The 12,179-nt window shown below is 44.5% G+C and overlaps 1 protein-coding gene across 5 annotated transcripts in view; it reads left to right on the top strand.

Moving 5' to 3' along the window:
* The window catches only part of LOC124306718 (lachesin-like), a 57,605-nt gene that overhangs the window by 44,486 nt on the left and 940 nt on the right, over nucleotides 1-12,179 (top strand). For all 5 annotated transcript variants that reach the window (XM_046767656.1, XM_046767657.1, XM_046767655.1 and 2 more), the window contains 5 exons: nucleotides 8,118-8,303; nucleotides 9,275-9,467; nucleotides 10,819-10,950; nucleotides 11,021-11,140; nucleotides 11,703-11,873. In XM_046767656.1, the coding sequence (XP_046623612.1) occupies nucleotides 8,118-8,303; nucleotides 9,275-9,467; nucleotides 10,819-10,950; nucleotides 11,021-11,140; nucleotides 11,703-11,873 (802 nt within the window). The remainder of the gene's footprint in view (nucleotides 1-8,117; nucleotides 8,304-9,274; nucleotides 9,468-10,818; nucleotides 10,951-11,020; nucleotides 11,141-11,702; nucleotides 11,874-12,179) is intronic.

Below are 12,179 nucleotides of genomic sequence, written 5' to 3'. Positions count from 1 at the left end.
AACGTCATGTTCGCGGAGTAAGAAGGGACCGCCAAGTTGTGACTGGCCAGCTGTTTTAAAAAATTTCTTCAACGCACCTTACCGCGTCACGTTGTTCATAATTGCATGCTAGAAGCTCGGTAACATTCTACGAAGCTATAAAGCCGGTAAACGATGTCACGTAAAGACGGCGAACGTATTGCGCCGAGCGTATACTTGAACTGCTGCAGGTGTAATTATTCACCCATTAGCATCACGTGACACAGTGATTAGCAATTTGTCCTAACAAGGACTCGGTTTCGAGACTTGAACAATGATTATTGCTCACACAATGACGAATCGATTAGGAGTTGCGGGATCAGTCGGGTAAAAAAATGGGAATTCTGCAGGCGGATATTTTTCGGGCTTGTCCTAGCGATAAATGCGCCCTGCAAGCTTGCAGTGCCCGCGTGGTCCGCTATACACGATAATAAAGATAAAGTCTAGTCACCAGACTCCGCGTTTTAAATAACGAGAAATTCACCATCCGTGGTACGCGGTGGGGTGAAAAACTTCGCCTTAACGTTGCGCGAGTCTCGTTAACCTATACTGTACCAGCCGCTGTACCCACACACCGGGAAAAGTTCACATTCTTCAAATACTTTTCAAACTGTTGGAAAATAATTTCCAACTATATCTCTCGTCGCGGTGCCGTTCTGAGTCTATGATAATACGAAACGAGACTGTAGAAATACGCGTAGCCGTCTATAGCGCAAGCATTGAAACACAGTCTGTAAGAAACTACGGGATATAAATGTGAATTGACAATTGGAAAACTTTATTTCTTCCGGTATATCATCCCTGTTTGTACCGACGTCGGCCCTATCCGGATTGATACAGATGAATCTATTTTTCACTGGCGCCATAAATCCCCGAATCACGGAATCGTCGTGAAAGTAATCAGAAGGAAGTTTTGTTTACGAAATAAGTAATCGCGGGGGGACCGTTAAGGAACTCCCTCCACGTATCGAGCAGGACGAATCCCAAGGCGAGATTCGTTGCTCCTAAGTACGGCCTCCGGTTCTACATTAGGGCCAGATTGCAGCCCGGGTTAGCCAAGACCGTTTAAACATTTGGTACACCTTGTAGCAGGGACTGAAATACATTGTATCGCGACGTAGCTTTTCAAGTTTCCAGTTCCAAACCCCCAATTCCTCGTTCTTGGTTTCCACAGTTTCCAGACTCACCCTAAGAACGCCTCGAGAGTAGTTGAATGAAACGACGACGACGACGACGACGATGAGGAGGACTTTGCCAAGGTTTCTGGAAGGCACTGAGGCGTCAGCTGTGGCGGCAACTAATGAACTCGCAGTTGAAATAAGGAGTATGGCTCAGTAGTAATTTCTTAACTGCCGCAATCAAATTTAATCGACTGTTTAAGTTTACTGCACGAAACAGGCAGCCCGGCACCCTATACGCAAGGTATAACTCCCGGCACCCAACCGCCCCGAAGGAACTCGTGTCTATACGTGTGTATACTTCCGTTAATTCCGAATCTGTGTTGGAACCGTGCCGCGTATACTATCAATCCCGTATCCGTATACTGCGGAGCACAATTGCAAACAATACAAACGTTATGCGATCCTGGCTCCTAAGAACAGACGATGGAACTTCTGCGATTGTCTCTATATGCACGTGTATACCCACCGACGTGTATTATCCCTTCTCAAGGACGAGCTATTCTCTCTTCAGGATAAGTAGTCAATTTTATGAGCAGTTCCCGCAACCCCCTGCAGGGAACTTCTCAACCGGAAGGACACGGTGAATTTGATACCCTTTCGTACAATTTCCGCGCAGCATAATCACCTCGCCTAGATCATACGTAGCTAGCTACTCTGCGTTCACGGCGGTTCTATCGTACGTGCGATACGATACGTGTGTATGCCAATTTTATTGCGCGGCAGAATATTATGTGTATACAATTTCGTAAATTATGGATGTACACATCGAGGAATCGTGCCGCGAATACGAATCGTTCAGCTGCATTACATCAATTCGACACGTGCGAGTTGCTGCGCCTGATCGAAAATGTGCGGAGTGCGGTGCGAAGTGAAAGTTTGTCAAGAATTTCTCATAGTTCATGGGTGGCGCATGGCGTGACCAATATCGAGGATATCTCTTCGGAGATGGAATACAGGAGAGGGAATGATGAGAGAAGAAATCGTCGAATAGCCGGGTAATTCACTTTCTGAGGAAAAGTCCTGCAGGTTTGATTGCGTGTTTCACTTGGCGAACACTTCCATTGAGGAGAGGAAAAATACTTGGTGTAAGGTGGCGGAGGGATGCCGAGGATGTTATGAAGAGAGAAGCGAGGGAAAAGTACGTACGTGGTCTAGAATCGGTCCAAGTTGTAGGGAGGAATATATAGGTATATCATATACGTGTACGGACTGTGCGGTGTGGGAGTAAGAATTGGAACGGATATAAATCGAATTTGAGAACTGGTAATGGATGATACCGCTGGTTTCACCAAGGAGAATCAACCCCTAAATTGGCCTGAATATAGCCCTTGAATGGGGCTCGTTACAAGGCTACGTTCTACGTACACCTTCGCTTCACGCTTTTGGATTCGCGCGGTAATTGGGGCTCATTGACGGACACTTGGCAAACGAAATGTCGACTCCGACCCTTTTTGTGGGTATATTTTTTCGGAAACAAATCCCATCCCGATATTAAGACGGTGGAAAACGGATTTTCCTCATCCACTTCCTAGCTCGGCGGGTCCCCAAATATGACGAGAGGTTGGTATACTTGACTGCCTAAGGTGCGGTACACCTGCGGCAAGAGAAAACCGCCGAGATATGTTCGCATGGGAAAGGATTTGGCGAGAACAGACAGAAGACAAATATTGGCTCGAAACGGTTCCCCGAGGTTTTCATCCCTCGTCGCCGCGTGTTCTTCGGAGAATAGGGAGAGTGGTTCCGGGATGATCTGATGCTAAGACGGCTCGTGGGATCCTCCGGTTCCTCGGGTATTCACGAGGGAAGAAGGTGTAAGTGACGAGCCCGAGAGACACCTTGACTGTATCTTCCTTTTCCCCGTGCACGTATGATATTATAGATAAACCTCCCGAGCCCCGCGTCGGAACGTGGCGCAGCTTTAAGAATCGGATAAACTGTTTGAGAAGTGGTTTTCTGAAGAACCTTTGGCCCCTGCGCAGGAGAAACCCATCTCTCGGCGCAGTTTAGGCCTCGTATATAATTCACCGGGAAAACTACAATGGCACCGCGTCACTTCGACCGCGCGATGTGTTATCGAAGAAATTCCACATGCCACGCACGCCGGCTTTCCGGCCCGTAAGAGCAAACCGGAGTTCGGAAAATAATAAATTTCTACGATTTTCGATGTCTCGACCCGCGCGGGCTTCCCATCAGCAGTCAAAAGGCACGCCAGGAAAGGGTGAGGAGGGAAATGAGGTACGAGGAAGTGAGAGGGGGGAAAAGCTGATGCAGGAAACAGGACTCGGAGGTGTTGCGAATGGGAAAAAATGAAAATAAAATGAAAACGCAACATATAAGACGGATGAAATAAAAAAAATAAATAAAAATACAACAACAACAAAACAACGATTATACACGAACAGGTGCGATAATGCGAAACGGGATTAGACCAGGCAAGTCCCAAACGAGAGGGATCAAGCGGGCGCGAGATGGATTCCACCCCTGTGACCCCCCCCCCCCCCCCCCCCCGTCTTCCTCTTCAACGAAACGGCTGAAGTGGATACGAAGTGGTAGAAAAGTGGTGAGAGCTGAAACGAAGTGAGCAGACCTCTTAGAGCGCGAAGGCGAAAGCCCGGGAAAATAGCGAGGACCGTGAAAGTCTCCAGCTGATATACCCCTCGGACCCCGCGGAGCAGGGTCGACTTGGAACGACCTCCGACGTATATCTGTATCCTGATGTACACCTACCACGACCCTGGGATTCGGATTTTTCCGCGACTCAGATCTTCCCGAGATCCCGGATGCGCGTCACCCGTTGCCTCCGTGATCCGCGCCGTCACAACCGCCGTATTGATAAAAATATGAATTCAAACACACCGAAGAACCGGAGCCAAAATCTCTGACAATGTTTTTGCTTTGCGGGCAAGGTTTCGTTTGCCTCGATTGTGCGATCGGCGCGAGAAAATTAACGGACTGGTACATTTCGTCGATTCACTGATTGACTGGTTGGTATTGTTTCATTCTACTGTACGAGTACAGCACTTATTTGTCAGTTGATGGTAATTTCTTTTGGAATTATCGTGCACTTGGATGAAAAAAAATATAGAATTCAAAGTCAAATTTCTTTGCTGAGACTGCTACAAGAAATAATTGAAAAATCAATCATCTTGTATGCACTTTCCGACACTATTCACTGTGTACAATAATTAGAGGTATATCTTTACGACGTCTTACGCGCTCCGACCCTAAAATACAGAAACTATAACCCTCGCGCTCCTGAAAATCGGTTTGCCTAAGCAGGCGTAGTTTTACGACCGAATCCAAATTCGGCACTTGTACAGTCTCTCGAAGGAGGCAATTCCTTCAGAAATCCTGTATATTACAACTGTTATATATGTACTTATATAGGATAGGTATATACGTATATACACATTCCGAGAGCTTGCAGGGTGTGTGGAGACTTCGAATTCGATGCTGCGGGGGGTTGCGAGGCAGAGAGAGAGGCGCGGGATTCTGATTTGGAATCCCTTGTTACAGCGGCTTACAATCTTCAGCCAGCCCGACCACCCGGGCCCGAATTCGCCAACCCGTAGTCAGCCGTACCTCCAGTTCTATCGTTTCTCTGTTCAGTGGCTCGTACCCTCCACCGAAAATTCGAAGACACTTCGATAAGCCGCGGGGGATACGAGGATACGCTCGGCCTCTTTCGTTCCTGGAGGTGGCGGCGCCGAACGAACGATTTCGACGCTCTCGAATTTCAAAGTTCAACTCTAAATCTCGCTAACTGTACGGCGCTTCTACAAACGACACAGTTTCGTTTTACCCTGCATGCACCGGAGCCGACAATATGAGTAATGCTGCCAGCAATTATCGGTTATACTGGAAAATAATGAGAATTGAAAACAAATTAACAAACTACCACGTTTTTTTAGCACTAGAGACAAGAAAATACAGCCGTACGGTAGTAAGAGAATCTGTATTCGGCTGACACAATCTTTGGCGAAAGTATATTTTAGTTTTGATTACAGATAAATTTGTTGAATTTAGCAACCTGTCCGAAAACGTCCGAAAGTTAACCGTGTCAAAAAGTATTTCATTAAACTTTTCTTTGTTCCAATGTCAGCCTCTAAACTTATGTACATGCATTATTTAACAAGATTGAATAACTACATTGAGTTACAAGAACCGTAACCACCATTTGGATTGTCGAGTCTTGTCGTCATTGCCTACCGAGAAACACAATTTTACCGGAGAACAGTTAACGCTACGTGACCGGATCTGTAAGTTCAATTAACAATTAAAAGTCCTGTAATTCCACGCAGGTTTTCTAACCAACGGATATAAAGAGGTACTAAAAATTCAGAGCCGCGTGCAGCCGGTTTGCGTTACCAACCAATATCAGAGGACGAACGAATTTACTCTACTTACCTGGATTTATGGATCACGGTAGTTTACGGCAGATCGTGCCACGCTCAAGGAGGGAACAGGATGTGTCGATAACGTTCCTTCCTCGATAGCAACGATGCTTTTTGGCTGCGATTAATCTCTTATACGAAATAATGGCAAGTGTTTTTCTCTGTACGATCATCGATACCTACCCGTATCACGCTAGCAGCGTGTACGAATGATGCGAAGGCTTTGGTGTGTAAGTACCTGCTGCAAAGTAAAAGGGACGAGAAAAAAGCTCGGTGAAATGTTTTTTCGCAAGCAAAATTATTTTCATTCTCTTTTTCGGTTGAAAAAAAAAAATAAAAAAAAAAAGAAATGCCCTCCGAATTTTTCCTCGCGTCTTTTTCGTCTTTTTCCCAACCGGTAACTAAATGAGAACTCTGAATGCTACCGTACTACCGCAGTGGTTTGTTTCCTCCCTTTTCCTCGCACTCATCCCCGTCCATATACCCCCTTGGCCCTCTTTTCTGTTGAGTGAAGCGCACCGAAGAGCGTGTACACACATACCTCGAATATGGAAACGCGAACTCTTTGTTGTATTTTCATTTATCGTCGAGATGTAACGTATTTTCAGTCAAAATATAACGCGATGTTATACAATTTCACTTGCGAATCTAGATTGTGTTGTTGCGTGCCAATTTCACACCGTTCACAAAACTCTGCACATATCGTTTGCCTTCGTAAATACAGGCCGAAGAACTTTCAAGGCTTCGATTTCAGAAATTGTGTGTAGAAATGTAAAAAAAAAAAGTTTTTTTAAACGAAGAAATCCTGTCGAGTGTATATTTAGCCATTATTTCTAACTGTAATGAATATAATAATTTTATGAATCGTTTGATTCGCCAACGTAGTAAAAAGAAGCTTCACGTGCATGAATAAGTAAATGCGAAAATCGATCATTGAGTCATACATATACAATACAACACATACAATCGCATAATTTTTATGCATTCTCCTCTCATCGGGGCGATGAGTGACGTTTTCCGTAGGTCCGTACGACACCTCGCGACGCTGCTCCATCAACGTTATTTATGCAGTACACCTTAAATTGTATTGCCTCGGATAACGTGCGCGCTTTTGTTCGAAATTTAAAAGCTTTTCGCGCTCTGAATAGAGCTATGCCTGAAATATGACAGATCGCGGCGTCAGCCTCGCCAACTTCGTTGTGCAGTGCGGCACGGAACGGAGGCAAGGGTGGATTTTCCGCGGATCGAGGGATGGAGGAAGTTCGGCCGCTTGATCCTGCACGCGTGTTAGTATCCAACGTGGCTAGGTACCAACGTAGTTCGCAGGTTCGCCCGTTCGTTCAGGCACTCTCTCGACGCTTCCATTGTCTGCAGCCTGATTTCCGATAAACGCTTCTACAACCTGCCACCTACCCTAAGCATTCAATTTTTCAACCTGCACATAAACACCCGGAAGTAATAGTCGCCTCAATAGCTGACTGCAGTCTTCATTATCGTCATTATAGTACGCACAAATAACAAAGCTGGGGACAAAATTCCGTACAATTTTTTGAAACAATATGTCAACAATAAAAACACCAAATTTTCTCCCCACGAAGAGATAGACTCGACGATTCATGCGATATATAACATGCGTGAATAAAATTTATACCGAACAAGTTTATACAAATTATCTTGTAAGTAATTCGGACTTTCATATCCACGAAATTAAAATTCAGATCAACAAACTTGATTTTATTTAAATTATAAATTTTTTCAAAGTAACAGTACTAAACCATGCTAGACAGCCGGTGTACATTTCGGCCAGAAGTACATTGCGTGTTATAGCTATGTGTGATATACCTAAGTATATATGCCTACATGTATGGTACCACTAGATTAAACTCAACTTTACGCTAGACCCACACGTTGTATAGTTTGAGAAACTGCCCGGTGCCGGTTTTGCACTTCATTTTTTCATCCGCTGAAATTTTTGCGCCACTCGCATTAACTCGAGAGCCAAACTTCATGAATAAGCCCGTGTGAAACTGACGTAATATATATTTGTAATTATTTCGTGGAGTTATAAAATTGCTATTTGACTTTGAGTGAGAGAATACTATTTATTTATTTATACAGTGTTTCAACTACACTTAAGAGCCACGTTTGAAAAGAGAAACGACAACGAATTTGCTCTAAAAATTCTGAAACAGGCGAAGGGATTTTCAGTATTCCTTAATAAGAAGTTATCGAGTCAACGACTGTGGGGAAAAATTCCTCTGCAGTGTTATCATTTGTGTTTTGGGAAAAGAATTAATGACTTCCGATTTCACCTGAATTTCACGTAAATACAAGAAGCGAAAATCCTGACTAGCGGAATCCGCTTTTTACCTAATTGCACTTCAAAGAATTCGCAAACGGCTTTAACAAGATAATCAAAAATTTTGTCGATACACCAAACCTTCGTAAAGAGTCCCGTTTAGGGTGTGAATAGTCGAATACCGAAGTAAATATTACTTATTTAGGGTTGATTAAATGCTTTCAGGTTGCCTGGATAAAGTCGGACTCGAGGGCGATTTTGGCCATTCACACGCACATGGTGGCCCATAATCCACGGCTCTCAGTAACCCACAATGGTCACAACACGTGGAAACTCCACGTGGCTAATGTCCAGCGAAACGACTCTGGAACTTACATGTGTCAAGTCAATACTGACCCGATGCGCAGCCAGGTAAGTTGGTGTAATACATTGCGCTTAGCGAGACGTACATGTTTGATTAAATCCAATCTACATCTGTGCTGTAACCGCGAATTATCGAGAAACACATCGCTGTTTAGTCAAGCGTATAACGTGAGTGACGTTTATCGTGATTAAGGCGAAAATCGGTGTCGGAAAATTGGTTTCATCGAATTTCGCGTCGTTTGTGACAATTTCTTACCGCGCTGTATCCTCCTCGTCATACTTTTGCTTTGCATGCGTGATTCGGTCATCCGGTAAAAAATAAAATAAATGTGTCGAAAAACACGACACATGTTATTCTTCGGGCTTCCATATACTCGGTAAATGTTTTTTCAATTTATTAATTTGAAGCTCTTACGTTGAACGTGATGAGAGACGCTGGGATAAAATATCCTGACGGCAAAAACTTACGTCTGTATTTTCATTGCTACAAGGTTTTCCAACCCTACCAAAACAGAGCTTTAAGAATTATTAGCCGAAACATCAGTCGCTGTGTTTAAATTTAGGCCGAACTAGCAGAGTGAAACTCTTTTTAAAATATCCGGCCACGCGGAAGCTGGTTTCTAATTTTTCGTCAACCGCACGGTGAGTTGCACACGCGGTGAGACAAGGAAGAAGAGCAAGCAGCGCAGCTGTCAAGAGCAATGTTAATCCGCGGTCCATTTTGCGGTTGTAAAACAGCCGCACCAAGCCCGAATAGCGGAAAGGAGTAAAAGCCCGATATTAACGTGACTTAACATCCCCCGTACAATATTCGACGGACAGACAAGCAGCCGGGCTACATCCCAGAGATTTCGGTGAACATGGACACCCAGCTCGCGCACCCTTCTATCATCAAATAACACCCCGCATGCAAGTACGCGCAATGCGAAGACGGTGCGCAGCGCAATGTCGAAAGTATAATTAAGGTACGTGCGTACAACGTATAAATGATGGAATAACGAGATGGAATTTGAAAACAGATGGGGTACATGGAGGTCGTGATTCCGCCCGATATAATGGACCTCGACGACTCGACGGACGGCCTAACTACCGAGGAGGGAGGCAGCGTGCGACTCAGGTGCCGAGCTACCGGAACTCCGACACCGGATGTCACCTGGCGTCGAGAGGACGGTCGCAACATCGTATTGCGCAACGAGCACGGCATCAAGCGGGGTAAGGAACGACATTTCGTTTTAATCGACTCGAGTCCTGATTACTAATTAGCGAGGGTCGAGAGCCGGAAGGGTCCGATCCCTAGGGACGAAACGCCCTTTTTCGACCTACGCGTCTTACAATTGGCTCAACTTTCGTCTACCGGTTGTGAAAAGAGCGAATTGTAGGTGTAGAGATTTTAAACATCGGCAAAGTGAACTGGGTTTGTTTCAAAATTTATCTTCCTCCACGGAAATTTATTGTTGGTACGTTTTTTACACACGTCCGAAGAAATGGATGTAGCCTGTGGAATAACTGGAAATTAGAGTAAATTCTATGTGTCGAGATTTAAGAAAATCAGCAAAGTGAACTGGGTTTGTTTTCTTGTTTTTATTCGTTTGTTTAAAATTTATATTCTTCCGTGGAAATTTGTCGTACGTACGTTTTTTGCGCACATCTAAAGAAATGATTTTACCCAGCGGTATGGACTGGAACATTCACCACCCTTCAGGTTTCATCTGGTAGCGTGCTGTTTAGGATTTTTCTGAGGAGAGCCGAAAAAGCGTACAACGAACTTTGACGCTCTCCTTAGCGCGGGTTATACCATAAGCTGGAGCAATCTATCCGAGAGAGCAACCAGCCTTTTTGACTATGAGTGATCGATGTTTACTTTACATACGGCTCACGCCTCTCCAGATCCTGCTATATCTATCCTTCTTTCTCTTTTCCTTCACCTTCGCTCTTCCGTGTTTTCATATACGGTATGCAATATTCATTGTGTACTCTTCGAATCACGGGGGTGAATATATATACATATCCATATATATATATATATGTATGTTCTAATATTTTACGAAGGGATAGAAGTGCTGCACACGTTATTATGTATAACCTGGAGATGCATCATCTGATTTTTTGAAGGGTGTCGACGACGTGGAGAAACCTATTTAATAAATTGAATCGCGAAGTTGGCGAAACGTGCATCGGAATACCGTCATTAACACGGTAAGATTGAACATTTCCTAACTCAGCTGTGCCACGCGTGCCTACCTACGTGAGAAATCGATTCACACGTCGACCTCCTGCATCATAAATACCCTTTTTCACCGATCGGCATGCAAAACCGTCCTATAAGCGATTCGGCGGTATCACCCCAAAAGATCTCTTTATCGTACTTGCGTATTTATAGCCCCCGTTCCCCTTTCTGGATAAGTTATCATTCCGTAAACTCATCGTCGATGAACAGCGTGTATGAAAGTAAGAATATTTCGAACGGATAGCCGTAGCTAAAAATCGATCCTTATACATCCCCTGTGGCAAAAAAATTCTCTGATTCTGATCAGGACCAAATGAACGGGGGTTTCTGTTCCAGCGGTAAAAAGTACCGAGGGTGAGCAACTGCACCTAATCGGCATATTGCGGCAGGAGATGGGCTCGTACCTCTGCATCGCTTCGAACGGTGTACCGCCTTCGGTCAGCAAACGATATTCGGTACGCGTGCACTGTAAGTACGTCATTTCGATTAATTCGTCCCTCAAAGCGAAACCTCAACTCTTTTTCACCTATTTTTCCAGTCCGACCGCTGATCAAAGTCGCTAGTCAGCTCGTAGCCGCCCCGGCAAACAGCGACGTGGTCATTCAATGCTACGTCGAAGCTTCTCCGAAAGCCATGAACTCCTGGTACAAGGATACAGGTATGATCATTTTTCGCTGCTTTTCATACCGAAATGCTTCAGGTACGTATCTACTCTGGGATTGAACTCCGAGGAGCGTAATATCATTCTCGATTTCCTCTAGGCAAGGGCTATCGAGTGGATTTTTATTGCTACGCTGTGAGGGAATAGAAAAAAAAAATACGACGAAAAACAAAACTTTCATTGTATTTTCCACCGTCCGCTGGGAAAAGTTGTTTCTGCATTACTCCTCGAAACGCGTTCGTGGATCTTGGCGGCATAACTCGTTCGCAAACGATCGTTCCTCCAATAACCAATAACCGAACTGCAGGGAACTAGGAAACTATTTTTCTTCGAACCATCAAATGCAATTTCCGCAGAACAGACGTTATTTCACGTACATAGCATATAAACCGGAAACTGAAACAGTTTACTCATTGTTAGCCGATAGCGTTCCGGAGCTAGTACTAGAGTCCCGTCTATTCGTATCCTTTAAAGAAGCTGCCAGATACTCGTATATTAATCGAACAAACTTTCCTCCAGCATCACTCCAATAATAAATCGCAATGATCTGTTTTTTCAGGTGAAAAAATCCTCCCAAGTAGCAAGTACCTCATGTCGGAGGTGGCGACCAGCGATTACTCCTATCAGCTTAATATGACCGTTCGAAGGCTCGAGAAATCAGACTTTGGAAGCTACGAGTGCTCCTCGGAAAACGCCTTTGGCAAAGCTGACGGCGCTGTGCGGCTCCAAGGTTTCCGACTCGATCATTTATTACAATTTACATTAGCGCACGTGGCATTCCCCCTGAGAATTCCTCGCTGCCGCTTGCTCAGAGAAATATGTCACTTCCTGTTATGTTCAACTACGTATATATATATATATATATATATATATATAGACATTAGATAGAAACAATTCGACGTACCGCAAACATGATCACTGCTGAGTGTTGGAGTGAGCGGCAGTGCCGCCGAGATGGTATACGGACGTTTCCCCCGAGAATATTGAAGAGAAAACTTGACCCTTGCAGAGTATTGCGTCTGTATAACTTATCTGT

This window comes from Neodiprion virginianus, chromosome 6 (assembly GCF_021901495.1).
Source record: "Neodiprion virginianus isolate iyNeoVirg1 chromosome 6, iyNeoVirg1.1, whole genome shotgun sequence".
In the NCBI taxonomy this organism is placed as follows: Eukaryota; Metazoa; Arthropoda; class Insecta; order Hymenoptera; family Diprionidae; genus Neodiprion; species Neodiprion virginianus.
Note: the sequence above shows the minus strand (reverse complement) of the source record. Positions and strands in the feature narration are given on the sequence as shown.